Here is a 27,815-nt window from a genome sequence, read left to right as displayed (position 1 = left end):
GGGAGGATAGTCAAAGATAAGAAAAAAAGGAAAACGTTTTATATTAGAAGAAAAAGGTTAAAATAACTCACAAAATACAACTGTTAACACTCAAAAGAGGAACCTGCAATTGTTCTCGATGGTGGCAAACAGTATCTAAGGTAACAGATATGGAACAGTGCATTATGGCTAGAGGAAGGAGCTTGAGAGCTAGATTCGAAGTCTGAAGTATGTGGCTAAGTTGGATCCAAGGATAGCATCTGAACCCATGGGTTGAGGAAGAATGAAAAGGTCAACATCAGATTAGTATTTTAACAGGAGGAGGAGAAGCTCTAACATTCTGGAAGAAAGCTGTGGTGGCTGTAATACCTAAAGAGGGTAAAGACCCATCAGATCCAGCTTCATACAGGCCCATTTCAATCATAAACTATGATTATAAAGTGTTTATGTCTATAGTGGCTAAAAGAATGGCAAAATTGATGCCAAAGTTGATAGAGACATGGATCAGTGTGGTTCTGTGGAGGGGAGGCAAACATTTGACAACATTAACAGAACACTGATGATCCAGAGGAAAGCAAAATGTAAGAAAATACCACTGTTGTTGGTGGGTCTTGAAAAAGAGAAAGCATTTGACAGAGTAACTTAGGAGTTTATGAGCAGGGTAATGGAAGCATTTGAATTCCCTGATAAAATTATAAGGTTGATTGGAAAATATATATGAGGGATTGGAGGTGAAAATTAAAGTGGGTGGGCTTGTGTCTGATGATTTCTGTTTGAGCAGAGGAACCAGGCAAGGGTTTCCTCTTTCCCCTTTATTTGCATTACATTTAGAACCACTGGCAAAGAAAATAAGGGACTCAGAAATTCAAGGATATAATTGGTATGGTAGTCAAGAAAAGCTGGCTCAGTTTGCAGATGATATTATTTTATACCTAAAAAAAAAAAAAAAAAACAGAAAAGGACATTTCAGTGTTGTGGAATATTTTGAGGCAGTTTCAGATCTTTTTGAGATACAAAATTAATGAAGCTAAAACAATGGCAATAGCTGTAAATTATGTACCCACACATGAATTGGTTCAGCAATATCCATATTTATGGGGACATGATAAAATGAAGTACTTAGGGGTATGGATTAAAGATGAGAATATATGGGATGAGACTAAACAAAAGAATACAAAAACTGAGAAACTGGAAGCTTTGTTATATGGACATGGATGGTAAGATACAATCAGTTAAAATGTTTTAGTCCCTTTAGTCTTATACACAGGTCAGGCATATTTTTTATCAACCAGAAGAGAAGCTGTAGATAGTAGTTAATAAAGAGCTACATGATTTTATCTGGGAGGGGAAAACGACAAGAGTCATGTGGGATAATAAGCTGATTCTTCCAACAGAACAAAGCAGTTTGGGATTACCCAATTTAAAGGAGTATTGCAGAGCTACACAGTTAATGCACCTATACATAGCACAAGCAGAAACCTATAACTGAAAATGGAAAGGGATGATGATACTGATGAAATGGGGGAAGCTCAAGAAACAAGGAGAGACTGGGATTTCAAATGCAGATCCTTAAGGATAATAACAACTATACAGAATATTATATTCATAAAGTAGCAGAAAGCATTCTAGGAACTAAGCCAACACAGGAATGGAAAAAGGAGAGTCTGACGATACTGGTGACTGCAATTAGGGATACAGAGAATAGGCAAGAGGGGGCTGGAATTTACCTGAGAAAACTGGCAAAAGAATGACGGTATTGGAAGCAAACAATTAGAGAGGGAAATGTAATAGAATGGAAAGATGACAAACACTGCCTTCCCTATAAAGGACTGAAATCAGAGTATAGGCAAACAGCAATAAATATGGGGATTCTAAGTGAAAGACCAGCACTGGTAGAGTTTTTAGTAGAATCTAGAACAAAAGCTGTTGTTAAAAAAGGAGTAATTGGTAGAGCACATAAAATATTGCATGATAACTATAAGAATCAATCATAGGAGGTTCGAAAGGATTGGGAAGAGAGACTGGAAAGCAATTCACAAAGAAATAACTCTGGGATGTATGTAAGTCTGCCAAACATGCAATATTGTCTAGAAGACTTAGGATCTTTGCTTGGAAGTGTTTATATAGGTATTTTTATACCCCAAAGTAGACTCCTAAGAATTTTTTCCTCGGGTAGACAGCAAATGTTGAAGGTGTGATGGGGGAAAAGGGTAATTGGGAACATATTTTCTGGGAATGCACTGAGTTGCCAGACTTTAAAGATTCCCTGCGGACTACTGTGTCAGAGATATTGGGTGACCAAATTGGTGTAACTAAGGAAATTATTTTTTGAGCTATGATACAAAACCAAAATTGCCCAGAAATAGTAAGACCTTGCTGAGTCTAATCATGGTGTCTGCCAAAAAAGCAACTACTAGAAAATGGAAATCAAAGTCTAAACCAACTGTACTACAAGAAGTGAATATATTAACAGATATAAAACAACTGGAATTGTGATTTTTAGAAAAGAGTGGGAGAAATTACATAGAAAAAAATGGGAACTGTGGGAACAATGCATGCAGACGAGGAATGAGGTTTAAAAGAAAGCAGGATTTGAATGAGCTATGTTATGTTTGACTGACAATGACAGATTATAAGTGATATATAACATCTGCAACTAAAATTATATCAGTATGGTTTGTGATGTATAATGTCTGCCACTAAAATTATGTTAATATGGTTTGTTTTCATTTATATGAATGTATGATTTTGTATGTCATGCATGATAATTTAACAAAGATGTTTCTTGTTAAAAAAACAAAACAAAAGAAAATGGTAAACTGCATCAGAGTTACAGACCCATACTGGTACATATCACCAGTTGGTTTATATAGACAAAGGAATTCAGTTTTAAGTCATTCGGTTCACAAGAAGGCACATATATACTTGATGTGTTTAGGCTAAGAATCTAACTAAATATCAGACTTGTGTCTTTATTATGTTGCTATAACAGTAAAATTAAAATATTAATTTCTCAAAATTATACTTCTGTAATTCTAATTGTTATAGCAAATGTTGTTGTCCAGTGTAATAGCAAAATAAAAGACCAGTGCAAAATGACAGAAATTCAACATGCAGCAGACTTTTTCCCCATTTACAGTTAAAGGTATGCACTAGGTGTACAGCAATGATGACTATCCAAGTGTCTTGTCTTGAAAATTTTAGTAAAAATCTAATACAGACACATGCTTTTCTATAGATAAGGCCAAATACAGATGAGCATGGCTTTCTGAAACTGAAAAACTGCAGCATTGCTAACACATTCGGTTTACAACAACAGTGTAGCCACCAGCTTTGTTAAAGGTAGCATATATGAAAGCTGCCAAAACAAAGTATTTAGCTGTATTCAAAACCCCCTTATAATACTATACAGGGTTTGTGCAACACAGAATGCTGTACAAAGCCTATTCTGATTCATAAACTCTGCAGAGCAATGGTACAAAAGAGTGAGCAACATACCTCTTGTGTAATCCTCTTCACTGTGCACTAAATACCTATCCACTAAACTAATAAGACCATCATCTGATGATGCATCAGTCACCAAAGTAGCATCTGTGTAGTTCCATCTTGTCCCAGTAGTGTTACGTTATGCAACAAAAATGGTAGACTGCAGAATGGTGTTGAGCCTGGCAGTGCTGTGATCTCTTTCATTTGCCAGTATGCTGTTCAGCATAAAGTACTGAACAATGTACTGCCACCAGAAAAACAATAAAAGCCAACACCTCTGCTGCAAGGAAGAAATCCTTAGTAGAAATGGAGTCCCCTACGGTGAAAGCAAACCTGTCATCACACACTGTCCTATCACCACACTGTAATGCTAATAAGCTTTAGTCAATGGCAGCAAGCATAGCGCAAGGTCTCCTTATTATTATACTATGGAAATGACCATAGTGCTGCCCACAAAGACTGACTCATTCATGAATCCCAGCAATTAATACCACTAAAGCAGCAAACTGCTATACAGTGTGCCTTAACATGTAACTATTGTAGCTACATGTTAAGGAAAGCTGTACTGTAGACAGCTGCCTTTCTCAGTAGCTCAGTGTAGTGCTGTCAGGTTACATGCTACCTGTCACTCCAATGTACAGGAGCACCTAACACACGTAAACATACCAGCCACTTGTCATTCAAGAAACTAAGAATAAGACTGTACTCTCCACACACTACCACAATTAATTTTTATGAATTACAGACCTTCACCCCACCTCCACAGCATAATGAAGATCGTGCATGAGATGCATTAATGAATACTAAGGATGGTGCTTATAAGATCCTAAAAAAAAAAAAAAACACTTCTTTCCATACAGATATGTGCATGGGCTTCATTTTTTAATGTGACAGAAAAAGACATAAGAAATTAATATTTTCTATTAAAATTTAAAACAAATCTGTTTTGCTGTCTTTAAAACTAGGAGCATAATCTAAAGACATTATATAGCTGAGTATTTTCAGTACTATTTCATGAAAAGTTCTTATTAATATGTCAAATCATTTTAAAGATAAAGACTTTTATAGACAGGTAGTGAAAACAGCCTTTGCAGTCATTAATAAGGGCACAAACTTCTGAAAACATTACAAAGATGTGTCTGGAGTGTTTCTTTGCAGGCCTCTGCTGAAAATTGACTTTGTTCCAAGCCGGACTTTCCCTGTAAACAAATGTTAAATAACTAACTAACTAAATAAATAAAATGATAAGCTGTATTGGAGTTGGAAGAGGGACCTAGACAGGGAAACTAATCGACAGCATGGCAGCAAGGCTTCAATAAAAAGGAAGAGCAGCAATGAAAGAATGGAAAGTGAAGTGGGCAGTCCAGAGAAGGAGATGAACCTATAATGGTAATCCCACCTGAGCTCAGAATCAAGTCCAGGAAGGGCGGTAGAAGGTTGGAATACTGGGGAAAATGGGATGGAATGGAGGGGGGACAGCAGCTGCCTTAACCTAGCTATGTAACCTAGGAAGGCTACAGCAACTCACACTCATTACATTAAACCATCAGTGGCAAAAACAGAGTTGTACAAGGAAAAATACAAACACTATGGAGAGAGAAGAAGATAATTTCAAGGTGGGAAACAGAGCCCTTCTAAAGATAATTACATAAGGTAGCAAAAGAATAAAGACGCAATAAAAAACTATCTACAGCCAATCGGGGGTAAGGACAGGAAAAAATGAAAATCAGAGAAACAGCAAGTGAGGGAATAAAAATGGGTCTGCGGGAAATGCTTTTGCAGATACTAAATCTGTATGCATGTTGAACAGTTAAAGACGATAATTAGCAATGAAAGAATTTGGAATTATTTTATATGTGAAAAAAAAACAAAGTTACCTAATAAAAACTAATATTACAACATATGACATATTTGTATTACCATAAGTTAATATATCCTACATTGAGACTCTCTTTCCTCCCCATATAGTTCAGAAAATACAGATTAATATATACCGACCTGAAACTGAACAGTCTCCTGCATAGCACCCAAGTGAACAGGAATGTGGGGAGCATTGGACACTAACCCTCCATCTGGGCCAAACAGAGCACATGAGAAATCCAATCGCTCCTTGATGTTGGTAGAAATAGCAGTTCTCTGCAGTATTCTGCCCATTTGCTCTGCAAAGATAGAAAAACATATTGTAACGAAACTGTTCCAGACTGTAACACAATCCACGCTCACTGTACAAAACACAAAGAGTCTACTCCTAATGTACAGCTCATTCACATGGTATGTAGTACATACATTGCAATCACCATACATGCATACTGCTTTGAAATACATCCTACTGTGTGCACACTAGTGCAATATAATCAGTCCTCATTGTACACAGTGATTTTTTATTGTAAAATTCTCTTCACCATACACTCTGCAGTAAAGTCAAGCTTCACAACATATTCAACCAGGAAAGTAACTTCATAGGGCAAATATAAAGATGGTCTAGTCACTTAACTATGGTGCATACTTTACTGCTCTATACCCTTGTAATAGGATCTTATATTAGGTGATCAAAACTTTAGGTAATCGAATACCTAAAGATCAACACCTAAATAGCGAAAGCTGTAAATATTGAACAGCCGCTTCCGTGAATTCTTTCATAGGGAAAGAATTTGCTTGGCCGTTATCGGGAATCTGCCCTTTTCTCCACTGAAGAGTGATCTCTGAGTTAGTATATTTAGTTGGGGGGTGACGCCCCCCACTAGATTAGGTTTTTGACATTTTTTTTTCTGGCCAAGCGAATTCTTACCCTATGAAAGAATTTGCAGAAGTGGACGTTCAATGTTTACAGCTTTCGCTGTTTAGGTGTCGAGCTTTAGGTAATCAATTACTTAAAGCTTCGACTTTATAATATAGACGCTTAAAATATTGGGTCTATATTAGGTGATCAAAACTTTAGGTAATCGAATACCTAAAGATCGACACCTAAACAGTGAAAGCTGTAAATATCGAATGGCCACTTCCCTGAATTCTTTCGTAGGGAAAGAATTTGCTTGGCCATTATCAGGAATCTGCCCTTTTCTTAACTGTACAGCGATCTTGAAGATGGTATATTTAGTTGGGGGGGGGTGTGGGAGCACAGCCCCCTACATGGGGGTGTGGGGGGGGGTGAAGCCCCCCACTTGATTAGGGTTTGAATTTTTTTTTCCTCCAGCCAAGCAAATTCTTTCCCTACGAAAGAATTTGCGGAAGTGGCCATTCGATGTTTACAGCTTCTGCTGTTCAGGTGTCAAGCTTTAGGTATTCGATTGCCTAAAGCTTTGACTTTATAATATAGACCCAAAACATTATGCATACCCTTCAGTGAAGCCGCTGACCAAATTCAACTGGCAGCAAGGTGCTAGACAGCCAGGCTGGAGGGGAGATAATCAATTAAAAGCCTTCTTGTTTCTTCCACAGAAGGGTTTGGTCTCAAACATTTTGTCATAATGCTACTGTGAACCGAATTCTCTTCTCCAATAAGAAGAATTAATAGGGTAGATTACAGTAACAGGTGGATCTTCTCAGGACCAGTGGTCAGTGGATGACTACACAATGAAAAGAAAATAATACATGTTGAAAAGGAACAGGAACAAGAAAAATTATACCACTTGTTGCAATACTTTATTGATACTTCAAACTATACAAGCAACAGTCCGTTGTCACGGAGTATATGCCTGAAGAGTTTAATACTTCAATCCATTTTTGAAGTCATGGTAATTTTCCCCTGCTCTACGTGCTGGAATCCATTCCACCCTTACTTTAGATACCACACTGCAACATAACCTCAGTGTAATTGCTACAGTGGTCTACTCTTGCATTATGTACAGTATTCAGTTACTGAATGTACACAGTACAGTCTTAGATTTATTACTGTAAGAGTCCAATATCCACATGTACCACTGCAAAGTGCACTTAATGGTGATCATTTAATTGAATAACTTCTTAAAAAATGCACAAGAAAAACCAAGTCAATAGAATAAATTAAAAGGCAGCTTCAAAATCACATCTAAACACAAATGTAGTTAAGATATGGTCTGAAAATGCAATGTAACTGACAACGTTTTGGGCAAAGAAACTGGCCCTTAATCAGGTAAAACACATAAAAATGTCATCACAAACAGCAAACCTAAAATGCTACTAGAATAAAACAAGTTAAACCAAGAGAAAGAATTAAGTAGTGAAGAAATCTTAACCAGAGACCTTTGCATCCAGCAGGGCTTTAAACATATAAAAGCATTTATCGCTGAATTACACCTATTCAGTTCAAGTTGCCACCATATTTCTCTTTTTAATGTATTTGCTGAGTATTCTCCCCTCCACAAAAGAGAATCTCAGATTGATATTCTAATAGCAGAAATTTAAACAAAATTTCATGAGAATCTAGAAGAGTCTTATGTTTGTTTTTAATATCATGTAAATGTCCATGAATGCACAACTTAATGGGTGCTCTGTCTTCCCAATACAAAAAAGCCCCAGAAGAAAGTGCAACTAAACAACACTCTTCATTACACAGTGGAAACAGTTATGCATAAAAAAAGAAGTTACGTACTCACCATAACGTTCCATCTGAGTTGTTGCTTTTCATTTGTCTTCAACCTGTGGGTCACAGATCCGGGATGGATTCGACTCGGCCGCATTTTTCCAGCATCGGATCCGAGCTCCAAGCTCCTCCCCTACCCATAATGCCACTGTCTCCTTCCTCCCCTCAGACTGAGTTTGCTGCCCACCATAGCATTCCAACGTGACTCAATGCCTTAACCCTTGGCAAAATTACCCAGAGAGTACCATAAAAAATAACCAGTTATGCCAAAGAAAAGGCTATGTCTCTTCCAGCCAGACAACCACACAACCCACATAAAGCAGGGGGAAGGAGGGAGGGATGGTTGAAGACAAATGAAAAACAACAATACAGATGAAACATTATGGCGAGTACATAACTTCTTTATCTGAAGTTATTGTTTTCATTTGGTCTTTAACCTGAGGGACAGAGTCTCCAGCTACCAAAAAAACCTGAGAGGCCCTCATGGAAGAATATTCCAGAGCACGGCAGAGCCAAAGGATGCCCTGCTTCTGGATAAAAGATCCAACTTGTAATGGGAAATTAAAGTATGTGACGATGCCCAGGTAGCCACAGAGGAAATGTCATCCAAAGAAACTCTGGACCAAAAGGCAGCTGCAGTACACATAGACCTAGTAGAATGCACCTTAACTTGACCTGGCGGAGAGAATCCTTTGATTTAATATGCCAGGAGCATGCACTGAGAGATCCGACCAGCAATGGTGACTTTCGATACAGGTTTCCCTAAAAAGGGCTTAGAGTAGGAAACAAAAAGTTGATCAGACTTCCAAAAGGCCTTTGTTCTGTGCAAGTAAAAACATAACAGTCTATGAACATCCAGCAGGTGCAATTTATACTCTCTCTTATTCTGAAAGTTTGGAAAGAAAACAGGGAGATTGATAACCTGATTAATGTTTGATTCTGAGGCCACTTTCAGAAGGAAAGAAGGATTAGTGCATAAGGATACAATGTCTTTATGGAAGATCATATAAGGAGGCTTAATCAATAAGGCTTGAAGCTCTGACACTCTTTTAGCTGAAGTAATGGCAATCAGGAAGGCTGGCCTCCAAGACAGGAACTGCAGATCCACCGAAGCAATGGTTTCAAATGGGGAAGAAACTAAGGCTTGGAGGACCGATGTAAGGTCCCATGGAGGCATTGGGTCTTTGGTGGCCTAACAAGAAAAGTACCCTTCAAAAAGGCTTTACAGAGCTTAGAAGAAGCCAGGAAAGCTGAATTATCCTCTATGTGGAAGTTAGATATAGCCGCCAGCTGAATATTGACTGTACAAAGCTAGCACCCTGTTGAAAAAATTATCTGCCAGAAACTCTAAAATAGCAGGAACTGGGGCAGTAAAAGGATCCAAGTTACGTTGAGATGCCCAAATCGAAAAATGTTCCCATTTACTAGAATAAACCTTCCTAGTGGAAGATTTATGAGCTGCTACCGATATCTTCTTAACCAGAAAAGATAGCCCTGGTGTCCTAACTAGTTTGGAAACTGGAGCAGCCAAGCGGTAAGCTTCTGACTGGTGAGATCTGGGTGTGGAATCACGGATGTGAAATCAGATCTGGAACTGGACCAAACATCCAGGGAGGACACAATGCATGAAACTGCAGAGAAGGGAACCATAACTGGCAAGGCCAGAAGGGAGCAATGAGGATGACTGAGCTCCGCAGCCATTGTGCTTTCTGAATGAACTTTGGAATCAGGGGAAGTGGATGATAAGCAAAGAGAAGACTGGAGGGCCAAGCATGAACCAGAGCATTTCTGGGAACTCCCCCAAGAGGGGAGGGTTCAGAGAGAAAAACTCACTGCACTTTGTGTTGGAAGGAGAGGCGAAGAGGTCACAGCAAGGCTGACCGCACTTTAGAAAGATCTGTTTTGATACTGAAGGATTCAGAGACCACTCATAAGGAATCAGGATAGACCTGTTGAGCCTGTCTGCTAGAATTTTGGACCTCCCCTGGAATACATGTTTCCACCAGAAAATGGGCAGTGGAGATCACCCATGACCAACAATCTCATGGCAGCAAAGGGGATAAGACCTGGTTACCCCCTGTTTGTTGATGTACCAAACTACCAACATGTTGTCTGTCTGGATGGCAATCGTCCCTCGGGGAAGATGGGCATGAAGATCATGCCATGCCAAAAGCACCACCCTCATCTCGAGGACGCTGATATGTAATTGGGTCTCCAGGGAAGACCAAGTGCCTTGGACTATCCTTCCCAAGCAATACCCACCCACCTGAGTAGGGAGGCATCCATGGTCACCGTGGTCAGCGGGGAAGGAAGAATAAACAGACAACCCGAATTAAGGTCCGGGGATTGAATCCACCAGAGAGGAGAATCCCTGCAAGCTCGAGATAAACGAACAGGATGGGACAATGGTAGATCTAGAAATGACCACTGGACCGCTAGAGTCCATTGGAGCACCCTCATGTGTAATTAAGCTTTGGGTACAAGGTTGATCATGGCTGCCATGGACCTCAATGTTCATAAGACAAATTCCGCTGGGGGAGATTGAGCTTGAAGGATTCACAATATTTGAGGGACTGAAGTCTGTCTGGCATTAGAAAAACCTTGGTCTGAATGGTGTCGAACCAAGCTCCAATGAAATCCAAAACTTAAACCAGTTCCAACAGGGATTTGTTGAGATTTGTGGTGATGTCCAACTGGTGGGCAGTATTGGATAAAGAGATCCCTGGCTTGGCAGAGTCAATCCTTGGAGGGAGTGGAAAGGAGCCAATCATCCAGGTAGGGGAAGACCTAGAAGCCCTCCAACCGCAGGTGAGCTGCTACCACCACCATCACTTTGGCGAACACCCTGGGGGCTGTGGTGAGACCAAAGGGTAGCACTTTGAACTGGTAATGACTGGCCCCCAGCCAGAAGTGGAGAAACCTCCGAGAGTGTCTTTCCATTTTGATGAGATAATACATGTCTTGAAGGTCTATAAAGCACATCCAGTCATTCTGCAGGAAGGGCAGGATAGACTGGTGTACGACCATCCAGAATTTCATCTTGGCCACAGACAGATTTAAGGATGAAAGATCCAGAATCAGTCATAAGCCTCCTGTGACACCCGTGCACTGGCCCAGTAATCAAGGAGCCTCAGTCCTCACCACTAACACCAGTGAGGGGCATCCACATAGGGAAGGATAACAAATACACACACAGTAAAGTACAATTTCCCTTAAGAGCACATAGAGATCACAGTCAGTCTGGGGCTGGTTTCTCCCTTTCTCTCCAGATCCCCAATAAGACTCCCCACTGGCACAGCTATATGATCCAGATCTCAGCGTAGTGGGCAAGCTAAAACCTCCAGCACCCTCCCTGTCCAACCATTGCTTCATGTCACTGCCCAAGTAGCTGACACACAAATACTTTAAGATAAGAGTTATATACAACCACACAGACCCTCCCGGGGAAGGCTGGCACAGGGTCTCCAGCTGTGTCCCTTTTACCCAGACTATAAAGTAGAAATTACTGCCACCAACCACTAATATCAGCTACTAAAAAGCTCTTAACAAAGGGGGTCCAATTATTACTGTGCAATATTATTATCCAAATGGTAAGTGTGACTGAACAGCAAAGCTTACTGGAGTGACTTGGACAGTATCGCTATATACATGCAATGTACTCTAGAGCTTAAATTATCTCTACAAAAAACAGCCACAGTTGAAGGGTTTAAAATTTGGATCACAAATATCCATCTCATTCTTAACTCTAATAAAACTAAATTGTTTTTATTTACCCCAACAAATCAAAATCAACTCCTCTTTCCTTTTCTATTACTTCCAAAAATGGTACTATCATTTCTCCTTCTGACCATACCAAACTCCTCGGTGTTGAGATTGACAAAAACCTTCCCTTTGATATCCAAATCTCTCAAACCATCAAAACAGTTCACAATAAAATGTGTTCACTACACAGACACAAAACCTTCCTCTCAGATCAAGCACAGTTCACTCTAGCCCAAACTCACCTACTGTCCACACTAATGTATGCAACACCAATTCTTACCCATATTAGAAAACCTGACCTTGACAAACTTGAGTCATGCTATAATAATATTGCTAAATTTGCTAATAATGCCACATTCAGATCCCATCATTGTCTAGCTCTAAGGGACCTAAAATGGTGAGAATTTCCTCAACTACTAAATTACCACCAACTGGTCATTGTCTATAGCATTCTGAAGCATCCTGACAAAACCCCATCACTAAGTCAACTACTTACCTACTATGCAACAAATCGCACACTCCGCTCTAGTGACAAATCACTTCTATGCATCTCTAGGGCTAACAACACTGCTGGCAAAGCACTATGCTCCCACACTGTTGCGAGAAACTGGAACAACCTCCTCCCTTCACAGACCTCCATCCCCACCATCTCACACTTCAAAACTCTCTAAAATCACATCTCATAAGTACCTGGCTATGCCCATGCATAACCTAAAATCACTGCTTTAGCTCTGTGGAAAGTTGGAAGGGCTTATTACTTGCCTACTGTAAATGCTACAGTTTTTTTACATCCAACAACTTTTATCTTTTTAATATAGCTACTTCATTTTAACATGATGTATGTACTGGCTCTCAATGCTAAACTAATGTCTTTCAGCTTTTCCCCTGTTAGGAGTAACCACAGCAGAACTCCAGTCCGCTAATGATTGGCAGTGGATTTTTACGGTGCCGAGTTGCCAGCCCGATGCCCAACCTTCAAAGAAGGCACACCCATTCACGCTCGCACCTACCTGCATGTCTTTAACGTCACTCGACCGCGGGGAGGACATGCAGACTCCACACAGAAGATGCTCCAGCCGAGAATCGAACGGGAGAGCCTGTTGCTGTGAGGCGACAACGCTAACCGCTGCGCCACCGCAGCCTTAATGACTCTCATTGCTAAAATGTTTTTTTGTCTGTTTAACTGCTGAGTTGTATCCTGTCTGTTTTACATTTCTGTCTTATTAGCTGGATTTTTGCTGTTACAATGTATTATTATCAGTTTTTACTACTATGTATTAAATTCTAGTACTTCTGTTAATATATGTGGAGCTTTTCTCCTCAGGCCTCCTCTGTAAATCGGCCCAGTCCAGTCGGACTATCCTGGTAAACAAATGTAAAATAAATAAAAAATATTTAACAATAAATAATAAAAACACAAGACAATACTCCTTACTACACAGTGCTAGTCAAGAGTTCAGAGATCACAGAGAAATACTTAAAATAATAAAGTAGAAAAGTTCTGACATCAATACATAAAAAACCTAATCTAAACTTCCTATTTCCTTGCTATATCTAAGAGAAAACACAGTTCTAGAATAAACTTACATATAGAGCATAGGCAGAGTGCTGGTGATGTTGGATGTTCTGAAGACAAATGCAAAAAAATTCCGAGTCTCTCTGTCCTTAAATTGATAACACAGTACCACTGACTCATTTCAGATTACATCATTATTTTCTGTTTCCTGGGCTAACAGAAGCTCAGACTGTAACTGCTGTTTTGATCTTGCACCTGGTCAGGAAGCTACAGCAATAAAAGACATTATGCATGCAAATTCTATCAATTAACTCTAGTCTCAAAACAAAAGCAAGAATTCCTTCATCCAGACATCTCGGCTCCAGGTTTTGTGATCAAACAATTACACAATGCTTGACTTATCAGCTTTCCTACAGCAGAGTGCACATTTAACACCATTTTCTTCCATTTAAGAGAACAAGCCTGTGGCTTATAATAATATTTACAAATGACAGAATTATCTACAAAATTCTATCTGGCTAGGCTGCTAGCCTTCACCTATCTTCACATCCCCCATTTTCTTTGGCACTAAGAAGAACCTGGAATAGATGCCTAATCCAGACTGGTCTGGGGGGACGGACTGGATGACTCTCTTTTCGAGCAGCTTGGAAATTTCCACTGCTGCATCCTCCTTTTGCATGGGTGGAATGTCCAGGAGGTGTCTGAGAGAGAGAGGTGTTTGAGTGAATGAATTGAATATTCTTTGGATATGATTTGCAACACCCAACAATCATCTGCTATACACTCCCAGGCTGTTGGGTGTAGTGAGAGTCGACCCCCGACTGCCTCCAGAGACAAGCAGTCAGACAACGCTTCAGGGCTGCTGTGTGGGCCTGTCCAGGAAGGAATCCCAAGACCAGTGGCTCCTCGGACCCCCTCTGCCATGAGAGTGGCATCTGTCAAATCCCCATCTGCCTCTGGGGGAAGGCGAGTCCGGAGCATCCTGGGAATAACCCTAAGACTTCCAGAACCACATCTTCTTCATCCCTCGATTCCTGGAAAAGGTTCATTGAGAGGTTAAGAAGCAGATTCCAATGACAGACAAGGTCTTCCCATCCTTCTTGCTCTGGACCAATGTGTCACGTGCAGTCTTTCCAAAATGAGTGGAACCATCATACTTCATTCCTAAAAGATGCCTTAAAGGGCTCCGAAAAGGGGCAAAGTCGGAGCCAGGAATGACGCCTGATGGTAAAGCCTGCTTCAGCCGCTGAAGTGGCGCCTTCAGTAGCATGAGATAGGAGCCGCATGGAGTTGTTAGAGATGGAGGTGAGTGTAGCCATCCAGGAGGAAAAAACCCTATCCTCTGCTGACATGGACCCTGGGGCAGATCCAGCGATCTCCTTAACCCCCCTCTGGTGGATGGACTGTGGAGCTCTCCTTCTTGGAGGCTGCCGCCACCACCATGGCATCGACAAGGGATCCCTTAAATCAGTGTGGTTGAAATGATGTGACACTGAAAATCTTATTGGGGCATTTGGGGATAGGCTCCACTGTGTCGGGCTCCTTTAACTCCCAAGATATAATAATATCCACCAGAGGATCCGTGGGAGGGGCCACCCAGGATGTAGAGGGTCCTGCACCAAACACCTCCAAGAACATAAACTTGTTAGACTTGTCAGGGTTGGGTTTTTGAGCAGACCACCCTGCCACGCTGCTTAAGGATCTCCATGATGTCTTCAAAGCAGATATCCTCTGCGGGTGACCGGGGGGGGGGCCCTCCCCTTCCTTCAAGTCGGTGTCCTCCATGAGAGACTCCGGCAGGGAGTCTGTCCCTTCCACAGGTCTGTTTTTGGGGAACCTCCTCGGGGGGGGGTCTGGTGAGGACTCGAAAACATCAAGCAGTTCTCATTGGGGAACTCTCTGGGGTAGAGAGGTGGCAGGCTGTCCCTGAGGGGCTAGGATGGCGGAATCCGGACTAGACACAGAAGAAGCCAGGATAGACTTTGAGGACAAAAGCATTAAGGGTATCGATGGAACCAAGAGGACCCTCTCCACCACATAGAAGGCAAAAGGAGAATGAACCCCTGGAGCTGGGACCGTGACCGGGTCAATAATCCTCTGAGCCAACGTGGGAGCCGGAGCCAAACCTCCAGGTGCCGAGACTCCGAGTGGATGGCCTGGCTCCGAAAAACATGAAGCTGACACCACCCCTTTGGCTTCGGCACTGAAGCTACGGCTATGAGAGCCAGTCAGCTCTGAGATGGTTGGAGCCATCCTGCTCAAGGCGATGGTCAGTGTTGAGGTACCAGGTACCATCTGCATCGACTTGTCGATGCTGAGCGGCCTCAGACCCAAAAACTCCAAAGCCGTGGCGTGGATTGGAGAAGGAGTGATCGGCACAAAAGCAGAATGCATGCCCCCACCCCCAAAGGGGAAGGGGGCAGGCAAGACTCCCATATGTATCTGAGTGCAGCTAAACCTCCGCATCATCCTGTCCACCTCGGCTTCAGAAAGGCTGTGGATGGACCTGGTGAAGGAGGCCACAGACACCAGCCTAGACAGGCGGTGGGGGAGACCAACACAGGGGAATGGCCCCAAGAAACCTTCAGCTACAGGGAGAAGCAAGGTGAATGGAGCCATGGCGAGTCTGAGTTGGGAGCCAGGCACATTTTCGCTGGGGGCTTGGCAGAGGAAGCATGGTCGGGGGACAGCTTCCTTGGCCTATCCCGGTCCTGGTGTTTGTAATTCTCCCCATCCCCAGTCCTCTTGGCGGGAGGTTGAGTCCCAGAGGCCGGGGCAGAGGAAGCAGCTGCAGCTGAGGAAGAGGCCTGGGCCTCCACAGTGGGAGGAGGGAGAAGGCCCTTAAGGATCAACTTATTCTTCCTGTCAATCAATGAGCGGTGGTTGAACCCCGAGCAGGAGGAATCCAGATGTGAGACCCCTAAACAGACTATGCACAGAGTGTGACCATCAATGTGGGGAAGCTTATGGCCACACTCTGTGCAGTTCCGGAACCCTGGCTTTGGAGTATCAGCCATGGGAGAGGAAGAAGAGGACTCACAAGCATGCTCACACACACACTTAAAGTATATAGATTGAGAAAAACAAGAAAGCTTTTTTTTTTGAAGGACTAAGGACCAGAAAGTGAAAAAGTGGAAAAAGAAGAAAGGGCGAAAAGACAGAATTAAATCAGCTGTGAAAAAGTGGAAAAAGAAGAAAGGGCGAAAAGACAGAATTAAATCAGCTGTTTCACTTACCAAAAGCCTGGAGCAATGGACCACAATGCTAGCGATATGCACACCAAACAAGATCTGGGGGGAGGAAGGAGACAGGGGAATTATGGGTAGGGGAGGAGCATGGAGCTCGGATCCGATGCTGAAAAAAATGCGGCCGAGTCGGCTCCATCCTGGATCCATGTCCCACAGGCTGAAGACCAAATGAAAACAACTTCAGATTATTTATTTCCAGTCTGAAAACAGATAAAACTAATTGCAATGACATCTATGAATAGTACCTGCAGTCATTACATTTAAATATCTGAAAACAAGTTGATACAATTGTTGCAGTACACAATAATTAATATGAATATGTTTCAACCCTTTTGTAAGAGAATATGGCTTCAGTCCCAATTATTACTACTACTGCTGTATTTTAAAATAACACTTCCAGTTATTTCTCATACATTCTACTGACCTGCTGTCCATACTACATCGAAACAAACCATAATGAAATACAGACATTCCTACAATGTGCTTGGTGTTTCATGCATTAAATTGGATTCCTTGCAATGTGGTTTGGTGTTTCATAAATTAAAATGGATGCCTTTATATATGGAGTCTTTTTATTCACTCCTGCCTTCATACTGGCAGTGTTTTTAGTCCAATCCAATGACATTCCTTCACACCCTCTAGATTTTAACTGTCCAAAAGAAAACACTGTAATGTACTCACAGCACAACACTGAAATCAAAAGCAGTACAAAGCCAAAAAGCTGCAGTCAATGTGATTCAATAAGTTTAATGAACCTCTCCCACAAAAACAAGGACAAATGTAAAATCTATTACACACTTTCTTCCTTACAGACAATTAGTAAAGGACTTCATCGGAACAAAAGAGGAAATTACATCAACCACCTTAAATACCTTACATAATTAACCCAATTAAGTAATTAATCATTCAAATCATGTCCAAAAAGTTTAATTCCAAAAAAACATTCCATCAAGCTTTAAAACATTAACAAATGGTGAAAAAAACAGTAATAAAAATGCTTAAGTCCAACCACTGTTTAAAACCCAAACCTTTAAAGTTTAGCTGCTCTTAATTTCAACATGGTCATAATAGATTAATTATTAATTTCTGTTTTTTTTATTGGTCTGTTTCCTAAATTGCTACAGTAACATTTGATATTCTAACTTAGCCTCCAAAGCTCCCTCTCCAGGATCATGGGAAATGTAGCCCAAAATCCCAAACCTGAATCTCTTAGAAGGGCAAACCAAGGAGCATTTAAAAAGGGCATTGTTTGAATTAGCATTCAATATATCGTAATAATGTTCATAAATTCTCTTCTGAGGGGTCCTCTCAGTCTTCCCGACATAAAAGGCTGGATGTGAATCACATTTAACTAGATAAACTAAGCCTTCTGAAGCACAACTGCCAGTCTGGAAGGTAATCTTAGAATTCCCATCATTCATTAGAAATAGGCTGCTAACCTCTAGTATATAGGCACATTGCTGACAGGCCCCACATTTACGAGTTCACATATTACTTGACCTCAAGTCCTAACTCCAATTTTGTACATTTTCCAAAATTTTCTTGATGCTGGGAGCCATTTTATAAACTGTATGTGGCTTAGAACCCAACAGTTCAAAAATACTGTCAATGGTTCCAAAAATGCTCCATTTGTTCCTCAGAGTATTTTTAACATCATGGGAACCTAAACTGAACTGTAATAAAAAAGTTCTCTCTAAATATGAACCACATTTACTGCTGGGTTCAGGATGTTGAGGTTTGTCATTAATCAACTCTTCTCCCAGAGGTGGCTTGAACTTATTCCACTCCATCATAACCTGATCACTGATCCCCTTCACTATCTTAACAATGTAGCCTCTTTCAAAAAACATTCTCCACTTTAATGTTTTCTACCTTAAAGGTCTCAAAATTGGAGACCATCATGGCCAACCTATAAACTGGCCTCTAACTAAAGCCTTTTTTTGACTAAAGGAGTGTCGACTGTGAAAATGTAAGTATCCATTAGTAAATGTGGGCTTCCTGTATATATTGGACTCAAACCTTAGGTTGGTCTTAGTAATAATAGTGTCTAAAAAAGTAATCTTTTTCTTGTCCACCATATAAGTAAATTTTAAAAAAATCTGTCAGCTCATTCAAATATGCAATGAACTGTTCAGCTTCTTTAAGGTTACCTGACCATAAGACAAGAATGTCATCCAGGTACTTTAGCTACAGTTTACAAAAATTGTAAAAAGGACTAGTAAACACAAAATTCTTTTCCCAACCAAACATAACTAAATTCAAATAAAAGGGAGCACAACAGGTGCCCATGGCCACGCCTCTGATTTGCTTATAAAATTCGCCATCATAAAAGGGGTCTATATTAGTAAATCGATGCGGCAGAAAGCTGAACACCGTTTCATCGACACATATGTGTCGAACTCCCTGGTAACCGAATGGCCAGATCACTGATTTTTTTTTCCAATGGAAAAAAAATCTGTTGGTCGTCACTGTGAATTTTCCCCTTTTCCCCACTGTAGTGCGATCTCGTAGTTAGTGTATTGAGTTGGGGGGGCACAGCCTAGGAAAAAATGGGTGATCTGGCCGTTCGGTTACCTGGGAGTTCGACACATATGTGTCGATGAAACAGTGTTTGGCATTCTGCCACATCAATTTGCTAATATAAACCCTCAAAAAAGATGTAATTACTAACACCAACTCCAGAAAACTCAAGAAAAGAATAATGTCCTGGTTAGATAAAAGCCTGTAAATAGAAATAGCTTCCCCAAATAACTCAGTCTCTTCTTTCTGCGGGATACAGGTAAAGAGATTTGTTATATTAATTGTAAGAAAAAACAAATAGGGATGCCATAAATCACCCTTCAACCTGCCTAAAATATCCCGAGAGTCCTTTGGTATACAAGACCCCAGCGAAAAATCAATTTTTAACACCCTAAAAATAAGTGTCGTTAAAGGGTAGGTTTTAGAGTTGTGGGCCTTCACAATAGGTCTAAATGAGGGTTTAAATATATTCTTATGAATATTGGGAAGCCCAAAAATTGGGGGAATGGCAGGCTTTTCAACATACAAAAACTGATAAAGAATCTCAGAAATAGAACCTTGCATTAGGCAGTCTTCAAGTAATAAATCAATCACCCTATAAGCTATATTCACCTGAAAATAGGTTTCATCATCTTGCAACACATTAAAATAATGTTACAATAATCTAAAGCATTAAAAACAATGGTTCCACCACCTTTCTCTGCTTCATAATACGGATGGTTTTATCTGCTCTTAATTTCTTCTAAAAGTGCTTTTTTCTTTCCTTTGAAATGTTATGGAAAACCTTATTACTGTGTTTTTCACTTAATTTATAAAAATCAACTTCACACGCCTTTTCAAAAGTCTGAACTAGAGGGTGCATATTTGGGTTAAATGAAGTTTTCCTCCTGAATTTAACTCAGAAAAGCCCCCTTTTTTTGTCAGAAAAATATATAGCTAAATTAAGCTTCCTAGTGAACAGCCTTAACTGGCTAAAGGACAATATTACATTCCAATCACAAGATGGCAATAGAGTAATATATTATTTAAGGATTTCCTCTAAGGGAGTTTTTATTTGCAGAAGTTCTGCCTTCCTTCATGTCCCCATCCATCCCCCTTTCAGGAAAATTTTGCATTTCTGTTTCTTACTTGCATTTTCAGTTCTCGGCTTTGTCCTTTGGCTTCTCTACTGCCCCAAGAGTATTCACCAAATGCCTCACTCCTGTCATTGCATTTTGCAGGAAAAGAGGGCTTCAGTTCTTCCCTTATCTGGACAATCTGCTCATTCAGGCTTCATGTCCAGAGGCTCTGCTTCAGGATCTCCAGTTCACTATTTCCCTGATGCACAGTCTAGGATTCACAATAAACTTTTAAAAATCCCGCTTGACTTCTTCACAGGCTCATGTTTTCCTTGGTTGCAGGATACAGGCCATTCCCATGCTGGCATCTCTGCTGCTTCCAAGCCCCTGTCTCTGATTGCCTTTTTCCAGTCTTTTCTTCCTCTGGATTCAGTCACTGCCAGCGAGTTTCTCAAGGTCCCTTGGGTTTATGGCTTCCACCATTTCCATGCTGCCTCTGGCCAGGATCCATATGAGAAAGCTTCAGTGGTACCTCAATTCAGTGTGGCTTCAACACTGTCACTTCCTGGATGTCTTAGTTCCCTTCCTTCCCTGTCTCAAGCTCAGGCTTCAGTGGTGGATTCATTAACTTTCTCTAAACCCAGGGCTTCCTTTCCAGATTCCAGTCCAGACTCAAAAGCTCTTTTCAGATGCCTTGGATGGAGTGGGCAGCTTCCTTCTGCTCTCTCAAGGTTCAGAGTCACTGGCCTCTTCATCAAAGGTCAAATCATTGCATCAACATCAAGGAGATGAGGGCTCTGTTTCTAGCTATTCAGAGTTTTTATACCCTCTTTTATCCCAGGACCCTCAAAGTTTTCACGGGCAATACCACAGTGATGTAGTATGTCCACAAGCAAGGGGGTACAAGGTCCTACCTTCTTTGCAGGCTAGCTCTGCAGGTCTGAGATCTAGCTCTCATGTATCAAGTGACTCTTCAGGCTGTCTACATTCCCTCAGAGCACAATCTAGTGACAGACTCTTTGAGCAGGTGTAGCAAACAACCTCATGAATGGCTGCTTCACAGAGTTGTGTTCATGGACATTGTGTATTGGTGGGTTCTTCCTTGGGTAGATCTTTTTGCCTCCCCTCTGAACAGACAACTTCCTTTTTTCTGTCCCAGAGCCCCAAGTCCTCTGACTTGGAAAGGGGGCACCCTGTCTTTTCCTTGGAAGGGGATGTTTCTGTACACCTTTCCTCCCCTTCTTTTGCTTCTGAGAGTCTTAAAACATGTACTTTACCCATTGTTTTTAGTGTGCTTGTGCTTCTTCTTACTTTATTTAGTTTTTTGCTGCACATTCTTAAAGTGCTAATTTTGCATTTAATCTGTTGCATTTAATACTGCTTGTTAGTAGCCTGATTACATTATAACTGTTATTCTATGCCTCTTATTTCTGATTTAAATACTTGGGCTCCAAACTAGTTATGTGACATAAAAAAGATATGTGTTCTACACTCTTGTGGCAGGAGAGGTAGCTTATACTGTTTTGAGTAGGGAATTGCTGGTTGAAGGTTTATTGTGTTTGTTATTCTAAAAGTGTCTTAGTTCTGGTTTAAGCCCCTGGGATCCAAACCAGTTATTTTACATTAAGAAGGTTTGTGGTCTACACTCTTGTGGGAGGAGAGGGCAGCCTCCAACCTTCTGAGCTAGGAACTGCTGGTAAGGCTTATTGTGCTTGCTATTCTAAGTGTCTTTGTTCTGGTTTAAGTACTTGGGCTCCAAACCAGTTATTTTACAATAGGAAGGTTTGTGGTCTATACTCTTGTGGCAGGACAGGATAGCCTATGCCCTTCTGAGCTAGGAATTGCTGTTGTAAGCCTTATTGTGTCTTTATTTAATTGGCTAGAGAGATAGCTTGTCTAACAACTGAATCTCTGTGCCTGGGGCATTTGGCGACATTTAGTGAACACACTATTTGAGAAGAGCATTTCTGAATTGAATATCTTCACTTTTTGACCTTTTTACAGTGTTTATTTAGAACTGCTACTCTATGCGCAGCAGTGTCTAGCAGTGATCTATATGGTCGCCAATATCTTGCAGCATAATCCCCCCCCCCATAATCTGTGTGGGCGCCAATTTGTCACAGTATAACTTTCTTTTAAAATACCCATATTGTCTAGACAGATTTTTTTTAACTACTAGAGCATCTAGCTTGCACATAGTTGGGCGTTGCTCATCAAGTTCCTTGTCTTATTGACCTATTCTAAATTTAAATTTCCCTCACACTTCCTTAGTAGATCAGTAGCCATGGATATGCACTTTCTGACTCTCTCTGTGGCCAGTCTGGTTGAGATGGGTATTCTGAGGTATTTTAGCAATTGCCTCATGTACACTGATGACCCACTTGTTCTTAATAAAAAGATAAAGTATGTGACAGGTGTAAATATACTAACATTAGAGGCAATACTCTGGTTGCCAGTGACACATGCATCATACCTACTGCACAGTGTAAAAATCCTACATGTAAAACTATTTATGCTGAGGCAATTACAGGTAACATTCCAAAAACAGTAAGACCTCCTGTAGAGTACAATCAAAAAAGGTCCTCAGCCATCATCTATCCAGTGCCTCTACTGCTAACCTTTAAGGCAAACCAAGACACTGCCAAACTTCCAGGTTTTTGGAGATTCTACAATGAGGCACACCAATGTCCCCCTCACCAAACTGAGTAAGGACAGTGTCAGAAGTTAGCAGCCTTTCCAGGCTGGGATCTGTGAAATCACACAGGCACTCAGGTCACTGAACCACAGGTACCAGTAAAACTCTGCTGACTCTACTTCTTATAACTCGAAATACTGAAATCTCAAATTTCAGTATTTCGAGTTGAGAATGTCAAAAGCCCACAAAAACAAAAGCACATAATACCAAAACCCAAAATAATGAAAAAAAAGCATCCAAACCTTCCCCTACATAACACTACCTTATATTTAAGCAGGGGGGGGTCAAGCCACATGCACCCCCCGCTACTTAGATATACCAACTCCGAGGTTGCACAAACACGAACACACACACACATACACACACACACACACTACAAACGTACAAAAATCACCACTTTCAACATTTACACACACACTCTAACATACAAACGTACCTGAATCTCTGTTAATAAATACAAATCGGCTGACACACGCAGAACCCAGAAACAATGAACCATTAAAGGGACAGCCCACTACACAACACATACCACACAACTACTACAAATTCAAAAAACAGATTCAAGAAACGCAGTTTTGAAAAACTGCGCTTTCGACATTCTCGACTCGAAATACTGAAATTCGAAATGTCAGTATTTTGAGTTTAAGAAGTGGACCCGACCCTGTCATAGTCCAATGTGGGTGTTAATGACCTGAGATGTACCATCCTTCACAATGACCTGAGATGTACCATCCTTCACTACATGAAGCGAGACATGATTGAGCTTTCTGATTATGTATCTCAGGCAGGTATGTTCCTAACATTGAGTAGCATACTACCTTCTCCAAGGAAATTTTAACAAATGGCTTAGCTTCTGGTGTCAATTCATGAAGGTTCAATACTTGATGGCCTGGAAGGACATGGTTGATAGAGCAAGCTGCTTTGCCAGGGATGATCTGCACTCACCCATCTAGGCTTTTGGATATTGGCAAATACATTTTTTCACCCCCACAGTGCCTTTTTGAGGCAATGCCAAGCTGATAAACCTCCAAACTTAACTGAACCTAAGAATGAATATCTGAAGGCAATACTACACAATGCTAGAAGTCTTAAACTCCACTCCCTGCAAGCCTTCCTCTCCCTGGAGAGTGCAGACATCTGTGTAGCAATGGAGACATGGTTTATAGTCATGGAGAGTTCCCCAGCAATGTAAGATTATAGTGCTTTTCATACCTTTAGACCAACTACTTCACTCGAAGGAACATAAGGTGGAGGAGTCTTCAGTCTATATTAAAATCAACATCATATCCAGACTAGTTAAAGTGTATGACCCATTAGAACTCATGCATGTGCAACTCAGCATAAACACAGTCTTGTACCATATCCTTGCAACCTGTAGGTCCCCCCCTCCATGTCCCAGGAAACACATACTATCTATCTCAATGCACTACAGTCCCTCACCATTTAACTCAACACAATATTCATAGGGGAATCTCAACTACCCCTCTACAGAATGGGAATCCTACACCATTTCTAATGCACAGTTGTAGCACTCATAAATTTTGTTAATGCAAACATCCTGAAACAGTTGGTCCATTTTCCTTCCAAATGGAAACACCCACACTGAACTAGAGACCATTGCCAACCCTTTGGCTGACAAGTTCAGCTAAAATTTCTTTACCTCCAACTCCCCCTGATACTCTAGAGAAAATACTGCATATCACAAATTCCCCAACCATTACTAGGGAACAGGTCATCAATGCACTTTTCAAGGCAAAAAAACACTGCATTGATTGGTTCTGGTAACATCCAGGGATGTTTAATAAATAGCACGAAACATCACCTCTTTGGTCCACTTGAATCACTTTTCAGCTGGAGCCTGCAGTCAGGTTTTGTGCCCAAGGAAAGGAAGATGGCTACAGTCATTTCCTTGCACAAAGGAGGTCCAACCACTGATCTGGATAACTCTGGACCCATAAATCTGACCAACCTCATATGTAAGGTAATGGAAAGAATCATCATGGACATGACAAATGAGGACATATGTAACCTGCAAATGCTGGACCCATCACAGTTCAGCTTTGCTAAAGGAAAGTCATGCTTATTAAATTTGGTGTTTTTTTTGAGAGAGTCACCAAAGCACTGGATGAAGATAAGAATATGCACACAGCTTACCTTGAACTGGCCAAGGCATTTTATTCAATATCCCACTCAGGCATTACAGACAAGCTCACCGATTTAAGCATAAACCCTTTTATCACCTGCTGAATAACCATTTGGCTCACTGATAGGACCAAGGAGATCAAAACAGGTGAGGCCACCTCCACCAAAAGGCCAGTCACTAGTGGAGCCCTCCATGGCTTGGTACTGAGCTCACTCCTTTTTGGCATATACTTCTCTGAAATGGAAGCAGATGCTGAAGGTCTATGGCTAAGTTTGCAGATGACTGCAAACTGCGGGTTATCACCAACTCTCCTGCAGACACTAGCATTCTTCAAGAAGGCCTATCTTTAATTCTTCAAGAATGCCCATCTCTGACTAACAAACGATGCCAAAGCCATAGTCTTAAACTCTATGCTAAGAAATGCATAATTGTACCTTTTGGGAAGTCAACCACTACAGCTAATTACCATGTTGATAATACTCCCCTAAGAGTTGATACAGTGAAAAAGGATCTGGGTACACTTATAGACAGTAACCTTACCTTCAACCACCATGTGGTCACAGTGGTGATAAATTCTTTTATGTTGTGCAACTTATAAGTAAGGGCATGGCATCTAGGTCCAAACAGGTCATTATCCCACTGTACTCCACCCTTATCAGACCAATCATAGAATACAATGATCCCTTTGGTATGTACCTGACCAGGCATATGCAGCAACTAGAGCAACCTCAGAGGTTCCTTACAAAAAGAATACAAGGTGTAACAAACCTGTCTTATGCAGGGCATCTTAAAGCCCTTTCCTTCTACTCAGTCTCCTAAAGATTGCTGAGGGGTGATCTATAACTAGCTTACAAGGCATCCGCAACCCCCACACTTATGAATCTCCTTCAAATTTGCAAGTAAAACAGTATCGGAAATACAAGGTCTAAGGACCTGAATTTTGTCTGCGACTTAAAAAGAAAGTACAGTTGTGTACACTTACCATAAATGTAGATGTTCCAGTGTATTCACTGTTGCAGTCATTACAATTGGGTTATCCTGCTGGCAGGCTACCCTCAGTCGGCCTGAATTCCAAAGTCTAGGTCTGGCGTCAGTTGCTATCGCCTCTTCCCTGACGTCATTGCGCCAGGGGTATAAAAGATGTAGCCAACACCATTTTCTTCAGTTTTTCTTGCCCCAGATGTCAGGTGCCCACAAAAGGGTAGGCTAAAAATTTGTCAATAAAACATGCATGCACCAAAGTATATATTTTGCCTTCATCTACAAGCAAATACACAACATAGGTTGTATATAACAGAGAAGTACAGATAAGTTCCAGCAAAGAAAAGGGGGATGGCGGGTGGGTAACCTGGACTGCAACAGTGAATACACTCGAACATCTACATTTATGGTAAGTGTACACAACTGTGCTATGTTCTTTGTGTTTCACTGTTGCAGTCATTACAACTGGGTTGAATCCCAAAGCTAAGGTTGGGAGGTTGGAGCTAAATAGCATTAGGAGCAGCTATTAGGCCCTGCAGAACTGCAGTGGCAAAGCCTGCCCTGGATTTAGAGTAGAGTGGTAAGCGATAGTGCTTTGTGAAGGTGTGCACTGAACTCCAAGTAGCAGCCTCTAAAATGTCTTTGGTTGGTACGCCCCTGAGGAAGGCTGCTGAGGTGGCTGCTGCTCTGGTTGAATGTGGCCTAATGCCCTTAGGTACTGGCTTGCCATGTTGCGAACAGCAGAAACGAATGCAGTGGCCTATCCACTTTGAAATAGTCTGCTTTGAGATAGCCTTTCCTTGTGATGCTGCAGCATATGCCACTAGTAATTGCTCTGTCTTTCTGAAAGCTTTGGTTCTGTTCAAATAGAAGCGTAGCTGTCTATGTATGTCCAAAGAATGCAGAATTATCTCCCCCTTATTCTGTGGGTTTGGATAAAAGGTAGGCAGATGAATAGTTTGGTTAAGGCCACACTGGACACTACCTTAGGCATAAATGTCGGGTTTGTCCTCAGAGAAACCCTGTCTGGATAAAAAATGATAAAAGGTTCTACAGCCATGAGTGCTTGTAGCTCTGAGACTTGTCTTGCAGAAGTTATTGCTAGGAGCAGAGCTGTTTTCCAAGATAAAAACTTTATATCAGCTGGCTCAAAAGGAGGCAGGGTGAGTTTTTCCAAGACATAATTAAGGTCCCATGCAGGTATTGGTGATCTCCTTGGAGGCCTTAAATTTTTGACCCCTCTGAGGTACTGCCTTAATAAAGGATGAGAAAAGATTGGTGGCTCTGTATTGTAATGAGCCAAAATGGCAGAGGCATGAATTTTTATAGATGAAAAGAATAGGCCTTTGTCCAGCATCTCAGTCAAGTATTGTAAAATCTGAGGAATATTTGGTACAGCTGTGTCAATTCCTTGTGCCTGGTTCCAAGCACAGAATCTCTTCCATTTTTCAGCATATGATTTTCTAGTACTAGGCCTCCTGGCTTCCAAAATGACATCCATCACTGCTTTAGTGAGAGGTGTGTTTTGTAGGACTACGTTATCCGCCATGCTGCCAGATTTTAAGGTCTTGAGTTGGCTGTGCAGGATCTGATTGTTCTGCTGGGACAGTAGATGAGGCACTTGAGGTAAGGTCCAGGCTGGGTACTGAGACAGGTTCCTTAGGATTGGATACCAGTACTGGCGTGGCCAGTCTGGGGCAATCAGTATCATTTTTGGCTTCTCTTGTCTGACCTTTAGGAGTACCTTGGGGAGGAGAGGCAGAGGAGGAAAGGCATATACTGCTAAGTTTTTCCAGCTGAAAGATAGGGCATCCACTTTCCATGCTTGTCTGTGATAAGTCCTTGTGCAGAATCTCTTTAGTTGGC

At 41.3% G+C, this 27,815-nt stretch overlaps 1 protein-coding gene across 1 annotated transcript in view; it reads right to left on the bottom strand.

The window, feature by feature from the left end:
• Positions 1–27,815, bottom strand: part of OPLAH (5-oxoprolinase, ATP-hydrolysing) — a 1,902,532-nt gene that overhangs the window by 523,544 nt on the left and 1,351,173 nt on the right. Inside the window, exon 17 of the mRNA XM_044067415.1 lies at positions 5,464–5,624. Coding sequence (XP_043923350.1) covers positions 5,464–5,624 — 161 coding nt within the window. The remainder of the gene's footprint in view (positions 1–5,463; positions 5,625–27,815) is intronic.

The sequence above is a fragment of the Protopterus annectens genome, chromosome 3.part1, assembly GCF_019279795.1.
Source record: "Protopterus annectens isolate FY-2018-M chromosome 3.part1, PAN1.0, whole genome shotgun sequence".
NCBI lineage: Eukaryota > Metazoa > Chordata > Ceratodontiformes > Protopteridae > Protopterus > Protopterus annectens.
The sequence above is the reverse complement of the archived record's forward strand: the minus strand, read 5'-3'. Positions and strand labels throughout refer to the sequence as shown.